This window comes from Saccopteryx leptura, chromosome 6, assembly GCF_036850995.1.
Source record: "Saccopteryx leptura isolate mSacLep1 chromosome 6, mSacLep1_pri_phased_curated, whole genome shotgun sequence".
Classification (NCBI taxonomy): Eukaryota; Metazoa; Chordata; class Mammalia; order Chiroptera; family Emballonuridae; genus Saccopteryx; species Saccopteryx leptura.
The window spans coordinates 76,230,778-76,243,790 of NC_089508.1; the positions used below are offsets into that span (position 1 = coordinate 76,230,778).

Consider the following 13,013-nt stretch of genomic DNA (forward strand, 5'->3'; position numbering starts at 1 on the left):
CCTGGAATGAACATCCCCATCTCGTCCTAGAGTGAGCTTTTTAGCTGCAGCCTCAGATTTAGGACTAAGCAAGAAAAGTGGGGGTCTGGGCCAGGAGTCAGAAGGGGTTCCTTCCCATCAAAGAAAATGTAAACTAGTGTGGAAGGTTCTTAGGTTAAGAAATCTGGGCCCCGGCTGTTAGCATTTGTGCCCCTTGTCCTCCCTCTGCCTCGGGAAGGGGCTGGGTGTAGAGTGCAAACACAGAGGTAAGACTGCACCCCAGGAATCGATGCACACTTCCCGGCTCAGCTTACTCCTGCCGTGGCCTGAGAAGATGGGCTAACGTGGCTGGTCCTCCGTGACATTAATGTGTGTTTATGCAGCATCTGCTCCTGAACCTGGCAGACATTGGCACATACATGCCCTTAGAACACAGTGAATGAAAGCAAAGGAGTCTTGGGCCTACAAGAAATTGAAGTATAAAGTTAAGCTAGAATAGAGGCTGTGGCATCCCACCCCTGGTGCCTGGTCCTTTCCCGTCAGGCCTCTGAGGACAACCTGTTGAGCTCTTGCCCTCCCCCTAGGCACCCCCATCTTGGCGAGGCCTTTTGCCACCCCTGGACCCTTGTGCTTTGGGGCTGCATGGGCGCATTGTCTCTGCCCTCCATCTCACCACGGCCTTCTCTAAGGGCCCATAAACCCGCGGCCAGCTCCCTATTAACAGCGTTTGGCCCAGGAGCTGAGAAAGCTGGGCTCATTCTTGCCCTCTTTCAGGCTCACACAGTTTTTGCTGTTAAAATTGGCCTGCCTTGCAGATAGGCTGGATTGAATAAGGTGAGGCCTGATGCCTGGGGAAGGGGGGCTTTCTACATGTTAGCCCCTCTGATCAGGATGCACCCTGTCCATGTCCTTGGGATCGAGCCCATGATGGGGTCAAATAAAACTGCTCTCCTGCTTAAGGGTAGTGATTATGAGACAGAAAGTACAATTAACCTTGACTAATTTAGGTCACTGGCTCAAGCCTACTTGCTCCTCAGTCCCTTCCCTAAAGAATAGACAAACCAAAGAGAACCAGAACCAGGTACTCCAGGGAGGAGCAAGAATGTTAATTCTCCCAACCTCAGAGTTACACAGTTTTTCAAAGGGGCTCATGAATCATTCTGTGCACCATATAGAGAGTTGAAATGGGTGAACTTATATGTACTATTATTTTCATAGTTGACCTATCCGCACTTCTTATTCTCACATGGGAGTACTATTGTGGTTCATAAAATACAAATTTATTTTTAATTGGCGCTTAATAAATTATTTTGACCCAGCCATTACTTTGAGAAGAGAACAATCTCAGAGGTTTAGCTGGATGTGGGTGCTCTGCCTCAGCTCGCTTGTCCCAAAGATAAACACCCTCAGGCTTGCAGCCCTGACGTTGTGCCTGGCCGGTCATTACCTGTCAACTGGAGAGCCCGTTTCTCCAGAATAAGCAGCGCACAATGTTCGGCACCCAGCACACGGGTCAGCCTTAGTGCAAGGGAACTGCAGGCAGAGGGAAAAGAGACAGGACTCGCTGGACTTCGCCATCCAACAAAATCAGAAGACTGGCTGCCACAGAAAATTCCAGAAAGACTTAGGACAGGGAGACCACAGAAAGGAGATTCTAGGATTTGGAAAGTGTAAACCAGGGGTCTCAAACTCAACTCAGCATGTGGGCCGCAGAGCAAGATCACAGCCGTTAGGCGGGCCGCACTAGGTCTACAAAAGGCAACTGTTACGCAACACTTTTCTCACTGTAGTTGAAAACAAAAAAAAATCAGTCAGTACAACAAGCACAATCGTACATGCAGTTTACTCAGTGTCACAAAACGACCAGAAACTGTAGTTCGCATCACAACTGCTGTTAACTAAGCTAATATCTAGCTAGGATGCTAGAGAAATGAAAAATACAAGTAGGCCCCTAGGCTTACTTAATTTTATCCAAAATATTTTGAACTTCGTGGATTAGTCTGCGGGCCGCACAAAATTGTTCAGCGGGCTGCATGCGGCCCGCGGGCCGCGAGTTTGAGACCCCTGGTGTAAGAGAACCCACAAGGCCAGGAAGTTTAAGATTCCTAAACTCTCACCCCTGCCAACAGCTCATCATAGGGAGCCACCGTGACGGTTCAGCTGGATGTGACTCCCCCGAAGGCTGCCTTAGCCACTCCACTGGCCACAGCTGTGAGTACTCCGACAGTGGGGCCAGCTGTGACCCTCTGTGGAAGGTGCCACAGCAGTGCTCTGAGGTGATCTGCCTTTGTGTTTCTGCTGGAAATGTAAAATTCCTGGACTTCTGCCACAAGGAGAAGCTCTGTCCCCCCCCCAACCCCCCACTCTCTCACCTTCTCCCCTCCAGCCTTGGAGAAACAACAAAGAAGGGTGCTTCTCTTAATTAGTCTGCACAGAAGCCTGTTAGCGCAAAACCATGCATCTGCCATTGGTAAATGGGAACCCCAGGGAACTGTGACTTTGGGGTGGAGAGCAGCGGTTTCATCAGATGCTGAGACATAACCAGAAAAGATCCTTTCTTATTGATATAGGGAATGTGTAATGAGATATGTCTTTTTTTCATAAGTACCTAAAGAGAAAAGCCACATTTCCTATTTCTTTCCATGAGGTAGGAGAACTCAGGTTGGACACACTGAATTTAAGCTTCTTACCAGCTAGGAGCCCTACAGGTGTGTTTGAGCTGCCAGCCCATAAAAATGAGTTGTTTTTTGGAAGACATGATTCTTATGAAAAGCCCGTGTGATTCCTCTCACAGAAGCACTTTCCCCATGCCCACCCCACCCTCTGCTAATATGATTGTTGTATGTATGGGAGCAAACTTCTTCAGCCACTGAAACTCACCCCAGGTTCAACAGTGTAGTAGACAGCTTGAAATAGCAAAATAAAATTTATAGAGAAAAATATTCACAATTTGCAACTGTCTCTTAATATTCCATTTTAGCTGCTCTGAGAAGGATAATAGCACAGGACATGCTGCTTGGGGTAAACATCATCCCCTTACTCTTAAGAGAACCTTGAAAAGGAGCTGAAGCTCTTCCCACTCTCCGGAGCATCAGTATGGAAGCAGTTGGCGGCCCCTGCCCAAAACGCATTGTTGATGGAATTCTTTGAAAGATCTAGTTTGTGGCCTGCCACTCAGAAGTGCCAGTGTGACTCCTAGCAAGTCTCTGTCCTGAACGTAGCTCTTTCTGGTGGGAGACCAAAGGCAGGGGTGGGGGAGAATGGGGCCCACGGCCTCAGGGTTATGCTGTGAGAGGGAGTGTGGGGTCGGCAGGACGAGGGTGGGAGGTGGCTACGTGGCACAGTCGTCCTTAGTTCAACTGTCCACTCACTCATTTCCCAATCGTCCGAAGATAAACTTAAGATATGTATTTGCTGAGAGATTTGATATCCTGCCCTAGATCTCCTTGGATAGTATAGGGCCGGCCAACAGAAAGGGAAGAGGTGAGGTGTAAAGCTTTTGTGGCCTTGACATAGGTGAGATACTTTGGATCTTATAAGACAACCTCAATTTGAATGCAGAATTAGATCCAGAGCCACCAGAGAGGATTATCTCATCTGCAGAGACCATTGGGAACAGGCCCACAGATCAATGCCTTGCAGAGCTCCAGAAGTTCTGACAGTTTCCTGCAAGCCATTCCCCTCCCAGCTCATCCCAGACACACAGGCAGGACCCTGAAGGAAAAGATTATAGGTTTAGAAGTGGCCTTATTTCCTCACATTTTGTAAACCTTTTAGTTAACCCTCTACCTTCTATTCATTCAGTCATTCATTTATTCAACAAATAATTATTGAGGACCTACCTGACATATGTCAGGCCCTGGGGGAGGGCTCCTGCCCTCAGGAAAATTATAGCCAAGGAAGAGAGCAGACAACAAATAACTAAACAAATCAATAAAGTAATTATAGATTACTGTCAGTGCTATGAAGGAAATAAGCAGGAGAAATGAGACAGAAAGTAACTGGGAGGGTCTCCTCTCTGGGGAAGGACCCCTCCGCAAGAGAGGACATGTGGGCTGAGGCCTCAGGACAGGAGTGGCCATGACAAGGGCTGGAGGGAAAGCACACGGGGCCGAGGGAATACCGGGCCACAGAGGCAGAGAAGCCTCGGAGCGCTCGGGAACAGAGGAGCCTTGATCGGAGAGTGGGGAGGGGAATGATTTGGGATGAGTGCAGAGAAGAGGCAGCAGCTAGGTCGTGCAGGGCCTTGGAGGCCATGGTCAGAGTTTGGATTTTATTGTGAGAGCAATGGGAAGCCACTGATGGTGTTAAGCGGGGGTGGGTAGTGATGTAATTAAAGATCATTGTGTGCTCACTGCTGCATTGTTTGTAATAGAAGATTAGAAACAAATTCTGTCAATATGGAGCTGGATAAATAAATTAGGTTCATTCCAGTGGTATCCAACAGTTAAAAACTGTGATGCTGCCTGATCAGGCGGTGGCACAGCGGATAGAGCGTCGGACTGGGATGCGGAGGACCCAGGTTCGAGACCCCAAGGTCACCAGCTTGAGCGTGGCCTCATCTGGCTTGAGCAAAAAGCTTGCTAGCTTGGACCCAAGGTCGCTGGCTTGAGCAAGGGGTTACTCGGTCTGCTGAAGGCCCACGGTCAAGGCACATATGAGAAAGCAATCAGTGAACAACTAAGGTGTCGCAACGAGAAACTGATGATTGATGCTTCTCATCTCTCTTTGTCCCTATCTATCCCTCTCTCTAACTCTCTCTCTGTCCCTGTAAAAATAAATAAATAATTTTTTTAAAAAGCTGTGATGCTTATCCATATATGCTGCTATAGAAGGATTTACTAGATTACCCTAAGTGGGAAAAAATCCTAAGAAACAGAATACAGTACAGAATATGCAGCCAATATATTTTTAAGAGGAGATGTATTTGTGTATAGCCTTGCCCGGAATGTAATACCACTTGAAGGATACAGAAGAACTTGGTAAGGGGTTGCTTCTGGGGTGGGACTGAGGCACAGGGCGACTAGGGTAGACAGAGACTTACTCTTCATGGTATATCCTTTCTTAAGTTTGAATATCTTACTACATGCCTACATTACTTAGCAAAAATTTTAAAAGACTAAATTGTGGTCACACTGGTCACTGGAGAAAGGATAACAGCAGAAGCAGAGAACTGGTTGGCAGGCTCTGGCCATGGTCCAGTTGAAAGACGCTGGTGGCCTGACCGACGGAGTTGGCAGTGGGGATGGAGAGAAGTGAATGGGTTGAGATCATACTTTAGAAGCAGAGCCAGCTGCACTTGCGGTCTTCCACGCTGAAATCCCCTAGGAGAGCTTTGTGCATTAGGGATCAGAACTGGACTCCCTTAACTCTGACTTCTCTGATACTTTCTTTGAGGGACGGGTTCTTGGGCTCCTTTCAGGTGCCAAACGCCTCAGAATTCCTGGGAATATCTAATGTATTACAGCATGGAGGACACAGCTATGGACAGGTGCCCCTTGCATATCCTTATGCACCTGTTATAAATGACTTTTAATGACCAGCAACAGGGAATTCCACTGCAGAAGCCCTCTCATTTCTCAGTGGAGCCTGCTTTCTTTGCAGAGAGATGCCAAAGGCCAATACCTGTTCGACCTTCTTTGCCACCACCTAAACCTGCTGGAAAAAGACTATTTTGGGATCCGCTTTGTGGACCCGGATAAGCAGCGGGTAAGTCAATATTCAAAGCACAAATGGAGGAGAGGGATGGTCAATAAGCCCAAAGCTTGGAACTGCCACTCATATTCAGAGTTTAGCCTCAGGAATCAGGGACCAAGCGGATCCTGCAGTTGGGTGTCATCTCTTCAAATCATATTATGGCCTGGAAGACACCCTAGCAGAGCTCACCTGGTGTGCTTAACATTACACAGGTGCTAATGTGGCAACCTGGAGAGCTGAAGTGATTTGCCCCAAGTTGCCTGGTTGGATGCAGAGCAGCTAGGCTAGTGTTGTAGTCACAGAACCCAGGTTACAGGCTGAGCCTGTCCTGTCCCCTTCCTAGTAAATGGGCTGAACCACTGAACCACATTATTCTGGTTAGGAAGGGCCTCACCTGAGATGCCGCATCAACCCAGTCTGGGCCAAACTGATAGGGGCCCTTCAGGGCCTTCACACATCCAGTGCCCCTGCCTGCAGTATTTCTTCTCCCTTTCCTCACTTCCCACACTCCACACTCTTCTTCCGGCTAGCTCCTTCTCACACATAAGGTCTTAGCTTAGACTTTTATTTCCTCCAGAAGTCTTCCCTGACCCCTACTCTGAATGAGGGGCCTCCTCTGGGCCCCGTGTGCTTTGTATCACCCCTGCCATATAATCACGCTGTGACTGCCTGTGTCCCCTGCAATAATATAAGTCCTGTGAGGGCATAAACATTACCTTATTCAGCCCTGGCCAGTTGGCTCAGTGGTAGAGCGTCGGCCTGGCGTGCAAGGGGTCCCGGGTTCGATTCCCGGCCAGGGCACACAAGAGAAGCGTCCATCCGCTTCTCCACCCCTCCCCCTCTCCTTCCTCTCTGTCTCTCTCTTCCCCTCCCGCAGCAAGGCTCCATTGGAGCAAAGATGGCCCGGGCGCTGGGGATGGCTCCTTGGCCTCTGCCCCAGATGCTAGAGTGGCTCTGGTTGTGGCAGAGCGACGCCCCGGAGGGGCAGAGCATCGCCCCCTGGTGGGCAGAGAGTCGCCCCCTGGTGGGCGTGCCGGGTGGATCCCGGTCGGGCACATGCGGGAGTCTGTCTGTCTCTCCCCGATTCCAGCTTCAGAAAAATACAAAAAAAAAAACCCAAAAAACCCAAAAAAAACACATTACCTTATTCATTACTAAACCCCATGGAACTAGCACAGAGCCTAGAATGGAGTGGAGTATTTGCTGAAGGAGTGACAAATGGGTGACTTTATGGTCAGTAGTGCCACCTTCCCCCTCCACTTGCCCACCAGCCCACTAGCAGACACCTACAGTTTCTACAACTCTGTCCCTCAGCCCTTTGCTCTCTGTGGGGACGTACTCTCTGGCATCCCCATTGAAGCAGGACAGTAAGCAGAAGCATTCAGGCTCAATGTCTCCCTTCCCTACGCTCCTGCCCACCACCCAGTCTTGTCTACCACCCTCCAGACACATGATCACCATGAACCCCAGAGGGCCCCCTTTCATAGCTCCACTAATTTTCTTCACAGCTCCAATCATGGGCTTCACCTCTGTCATCAACCACTGGGGGACTATAATGCTGGTGGTTGAGGCCGGGCAGGTTCACACTGAATTTGGGCAGACAGTAGAGGACCTGCAGAGCCGAAAAGCACAGGGCCATAACCATTTACTGGAGGCTTGCAAAGGTGAGAGAGTGAATAAACAAAGGAAGACCTGCTTTTCACAGTGAAGGGCAAGGGAGCCGGGAAAACTGCACTTCACAATAGTGGGAGAGTGATCTGGGAGAATCGCCCCCGAGGGAAAGCACCCATAGCCTTACAGACTATACACACGTGTCACTGCCGCATGCTCACACACTCATCAGGCAAAGTGCTTGCAACTGGTAAACCAGTGAGCAAGCCCAACACAGCTGTTTTCCCCACAGGGACCTTGGAGGGATCTTGGAGGGTATAGCCTCCCAGCAGTGGCCAGGGCCACAAATAACACTGGGGAACAATTTTTTTTCATTTTCTGTTGCATGAGGTTTTAGAACTGTTTCTATATATTTCTGCATCACTGATAACAAATCTGAAGTCCGTTTTTTGGTGTATGCTCTAGTTTTTATGCAATTTTAATTTCTTTTTGTTATAGTTAATGGCATGCATTGTTTTTAAATTGGAGTTAAAGAGCAACAACTCTTGAATTGAACATAACCACAAGGCAATTAATGTTTTACAAACATCACTGTTACAGGCCCTGGCTGGTTGGCTCAGTGGTAGAGCGTCGGCCTGGCATGCAGGAATCCCGGGTTTGATTCCCAGCCAGGGCACATAGGAGAAGCGCCCATCTGCTTCTCCACCCCTCCCCCTCTCCTTCCTCTCTGTTTCTCTCTTCCCCTCCTGCAGCCAAGGCTCCATTGGAGCAAAGTTGGCCCGGGTGCTGAGGATGGCTCTGTGGCCTCTGCCTCAGGCGCTAGAATGGCTCTGGTTACAATAGAGCAACACCCCAGATGGCAGAGCATCGCCCCCTGGTGGGCGTGCTGGGTGGATCCCGGTCGGGCACATGCGGGAGTCTGTCTGACTGCCTCCCCGATTCCAACTTCAGAAAAATACAAACAAACAAACAAACAAAAAACAAACATCACTGTTACATAATTGGAGTTGTTTTTAAATGTAAAAGATTATTATCCGATAAAAACACCCTCTTATTTTGTTTTAAGATTGAATCATGGCTTCTTTGAGTAGGCATAAATGTAAGAATAGTCCTGACACCTTCTGTTATATATGTGGCTGTTACACACTTTAACATCAAAGGCACAATATTTCATCATTTGTGATACATGCATATATTGCCTGTTTTCAAGTTCCCCTTGGCGATCAAGACAAGAATTGGGCTCCTCGTACTGTGTGTCATAATTGTGAGGAAATGCTTCGTGACTGGACAAAAGGAAAATGCAAAGGAATGCCTTTTGGTATTCCCATGGTTTGGCGTGAACCTAAGGACCACAGCAGTGACTGTTATTTCTGTCTGATCCATACAAAGGGCATTGGCAAGAAAAAACGGCATATGATTGCATATCCTAATATTCCTTCAGCAATATACCCTATCCCATACTCTTGAGACACTCCCAGTTCCAGTTTTCAATGGTTTTATTTCTTCTAAGGACGAAGAAAGTGAACATGGTGATCAAGTGTATTTTGATGAAATGCATGAGGAAATGGTTGTAGAATCTGAAGGGTCTTCTTCTGATGCCAAGCAGTCATTAACCCCTCAGCAGTTTAGCCAACCTGAATTGAATGACTTAGTAAGAGATTTGGGCCTATCAAAGAAAGCAGTTGAGTTATTAGCCTCCAGGCTTCAAGAAAAGAATGCACTTCACTGGTCAGCTTAAGTATCCCATTTCAGGAAGCATGAACAAATTTTTATGGACTTTTTTTCCAAAGACAAACACTTTGTTTACTTTCATGATATACTAGTCTTCTCAGCCAGGTAGGTGTTACCACTTACAGTCCAACAGAATGGCGGCTTTTCTTGACAGCTCTAAACGGAGTCTGAAATGTGTTCTCCTACACAACGGTAATGTTTATGCAGCGGTTCCAATTGGTTATTCAACTCATCTGCGAGAAGATTATAATGACATAAAAATTATCCTCGACTTTCTGAAGTATGAGGAGCATAACTGGATCATTTGTGTGGATCTTAAAATGGTAAATTTCCTGCTAGGACAACAGAGAGGTTTCACAAAGTATCCTTGCTTTCTGTCTTTGTGGGACAGCCGAGCTCGGAGAAATACAGAAGGAGTGGCCAAAACATGAAGCTCTGGAAGTAGGGATACAAAATATTGTGAATGAACCTGTAGTTAATTGAGACAGGATCATTTTTCCCCCATTTCACATCAAACTTGGCTTAATGAAGCAGTTTGTTCAGGCTTTGAGTAGAGAAAGTGAATGCTTTCAGCATATTATTTCTGCTTTTCCTGCCTTGTCTTTCGAGAAGATAAAAGCAGGTATATTCGATGGACCTCAAATTCGAACCCTCATATGTGACAAAGAATTTGCCAGGAAGATGAATAAGGAGGAGAAAGCAGCATGGCAGTCTTTTGTGGCAGTTACAAAGAACTTCCTTGGCAACAAAAAAGCAGAAAACTATGAACTTCTGGTTCAAAGGATGCTGTTGGCTTTCCGCGACATTGGATGTAACATGAGCGTTAAGATTCACTTCCTGAACAGTCACCTTGATAAGTTTCCCAAAAATCTTGGAGCTGTCAGTGATGAGCAGACGACTGCTAGAGCATCAAACGAGATTGTCCTCAACAAGTACACAAACACAAGAGCTACAAATGCAAATTTTTGCCTGAATAGAATTTAAATAAGTTTTGCGCAAATTTTATGATTAAAATGAGTATTTTAATATGTTCTATTTCGATACTGTAGACAAATTCTGATGCAATCATATCTTTTAGTATATTAGTATATTTACTACATTATATAAATTATTATATTTTCACTAATGATGCGCAAGAAGACATTCTACTTCATTATGTTAAACTAAATGTTGAAAATTTTACAATAAGATGAAAACCTAAAATCTTGAATTGCAAAAGAAAACTGTAGCTTACAGAGAAAAACTAATGTCAGATTTGAGATCAGCACACTTGAATCAGGTAAGAACAAGTGTTTTTGTGGATGCAACAAAAATTTTGTTCCCCAGTGTAATGAATGAATGGGTACTTCCTCGCCATGCCAGTGAGGTGCTGTTTTGTTCTTTGATGCTCTGAGCTTGTGATTTTCAACTTTTTGCATCTCCTGGCACACATAAACTAATTACTAAATTTCTGCAGCACACCAAAAAGATATATTTTTTGCTGATATGACAAAAAAAGTGGGTATAATTTTAATTCATTCACAGCAGATGGCTATTGTTGTGTTGGCCATTGTCATTTTTTTTATTTGACAATCTAAGGGGAAAAGGCCCATGCCCTGATTAAATCATCAGGTAGTGAGGTATTAGATGTTTTAAAAATTCTTGCAGCAGACTGGTTGAAGATCACTGGTCTGAGCCACTGCGTCTCCAGGTCCCACTTAGGGTTTAATGCTAACACATGAGCTTTAGGAAAGATTCAGAAAGACTGTATCCCTTTACTCTGACACGCCCTGCCCCACTTTGCTGTCATATTTCACTGCTCCGGGCTCAGAGGAATTTTGAGCATCAGTGTTTGGAAAGTAGAGTGTAGGTCAGCACCTCACCCGATGAAAACTCCACTGTCTTGACATACTTACTGTCCTGAGCTGAGCTGTGGACCGCGGTGTAAGATTCCAGAAAATGCCACGACACCTCACACGCTCCAGGCGTCCCTTCACTACGTACAGGCTGATGGTCTATTTTTTTTTAAGATTTTATTTATTCATTTTAGAGAAGGGGGGAGAAAGAGAGAGAGAGAGAGAGAAGGGGGGGAGGAGCAGGAAGCATCAACTCCCATATGTGCCTTGACCAGGCAAGCCCAGGGTTTCGAACTGGCGACCTCAGCGATGGTCTATTTTTACAAAGGGGTTTTTCATTGTTTATTTATTCTTTTGGTCTAAGCTGTCTCTCCTTAAGAAGGAAGTCTAGTTACCCTAAGGTTTTTTCATCTCCCAAAATGAGTGGCATATGAAGAAAAAAGGGCAAAATGTGTCCTGTTCATTATTTTTAAGTTAGGTCAGAATGTGCTGGAGGAGAATAAGAGAGCATGTGGAGGTGGTGAGGATTAACAGCAAAAGGAGGCAGAGAAAAACAAGAAAATGGGAAATAGCAGAAATAAACTTTTATGGAGCGGCTGCTGGGGTTCAGGCTCTGTACTGAGCACAAGCCCAGCCTCTCAGTTGATGGATATGGAGCACTGAGTTGAATCAGTCACTGAGCTGGGAGCTTCACACACGTTACTGAATCCTTACTGCAGATGAGATGAGTGTCCACAACTATATAAATATTATAAACCATTCTCCAAATAAGTAAATAAAGTCTCCGACAGGTTAAGTAACTTGCCCAAGGCAGGTGGCAAAGCTGTCTGTACCTCAGACCTGTCTGACCCAGAGCCTGTGTGATTTCTAAGGGTCCACATTGAATTCAGACCCGAGAGCCTCTAAAGTTTTGTGATTCTGTGCCTTTATTGAGGGGCTACGGAGAGCAGGAAGGCTTGAGGGGGTTCTTGAGAGTTGTGGGGAAAGGGGCCCATTAAGAATTGTTACCCGATCTACTGATTCACGGTTGAGATGAGGAGGTATGCTTCCAGCTCCCCTAGAGTGGGAGGCTTTAAAATACACCTCCTCTTCTGGGGCACCAGGCAGTCCGAAGCCGGCGCTCACATCCATCTCATCACTGCCTGCTCTGCAGGGCTCTCCGTGGGGTCGGGGAGCACTCCTGATTCCTCCCGGAGGAGCTGTCCCCCCTCATGTCACCCTGCGTCTGTTCCTGGCCCAGGGCCTCAGCCTGCTGTCAGCCTCTCCTTTCAAGGGGGAGGAACCCTTTCAAGCCTCTAGAGTATGAATATTCTGCCACCTTGACCCATTCCCCCAAAGTCAGGGGCAAAATCCCCTTTCTGACTCTTCTTTCCTCATCTCCTGACCCCTCCTCCCCAAACCCATGTTATCAGTTTGCTAGAAATTCTGGGACCCAGATTTAGCCAGACAGGTGCAAAAGGTAACTCTGGCCATCACCATATTCTTGGGATCCTTTCAAGATTTCTCCACCAGACCCTTAAAATCTCTTGGACAAGCTGTGACTGTTTTCCACTCCCCACCCCCTCCTAGGATCCTCCAGCCTTACTCCTTTCTTCAGCTCTCACTCCAGTACAAACTAAAGCCCTCTGCCCTGCCCGGGTAGCTCAGTTAGAGCATCGTCCAGTGGTCGGCAAACTCATTAGTCAACAGAGCCAAATATCAACAGTACAACGACTGAAATTTCTTTTGAGAGCCAAATTTTTTAAACTTAAACTACATAGGTAGGTATATTCCTTATCGAGGTAGCACCCGCACGTGTAATTTTGTGGAAGAGCCACACTCAAGGGGCCAAAGAGCCGCATGTGGCTCGCGAGCGGGGGTTTGCCAACCAGGGTGATACACCAAAGCTGCAAGTTTGATCCCCAGTCAGGGCACACACAAGAATCAACCAGTGAGTGCATAAATAAGTGGAACAACAAATTGATGCTTTTCTCTCTCTCTCTCTGTCTCACTCTGTACTTTCCTCTCTCTCTCGAATCAACAAACTAAAGTTCTCTCTCCAGCTCTTGCCAAGAGAAGTAGCCTTTTTGTCCTTCAGCTCCATCTACCTTCCCCTGATAATGAATTTCACAAGTCATTCCTCTTAGTTTCTAACTTTATTTATTTACTTTAATCCATCAG

At 46.6% G+C, this 13,013-nt stretch overlaps 1 protein-coding gene across 6 annotated transcripts in view; it reads left to right on the forward strand.

Annotated features, from left to right (window-relative positions):
• FRMD5 (FERM domain containing 5) overlaps positions 1-13,013 on the forward strand; it is a 330,285-nt gene that overhangs the window by 270,837 nt on the left and 46,435 nt on the right. For all 6 annotated transcript variants that reach the window (XM_066341484.1, XM_066341481.1, XM_066341485.1 and 3 more), the window contains exon 2: positions 5,584-5,688. In XM_066341484.1, coding sequence (XP_066197581.1) covers positions 5,584-5,688 — 105 coding nt within the window. The remainder of the gene's footprint in view (positions 1-5,583; positions 5,689-13,013) is intronic.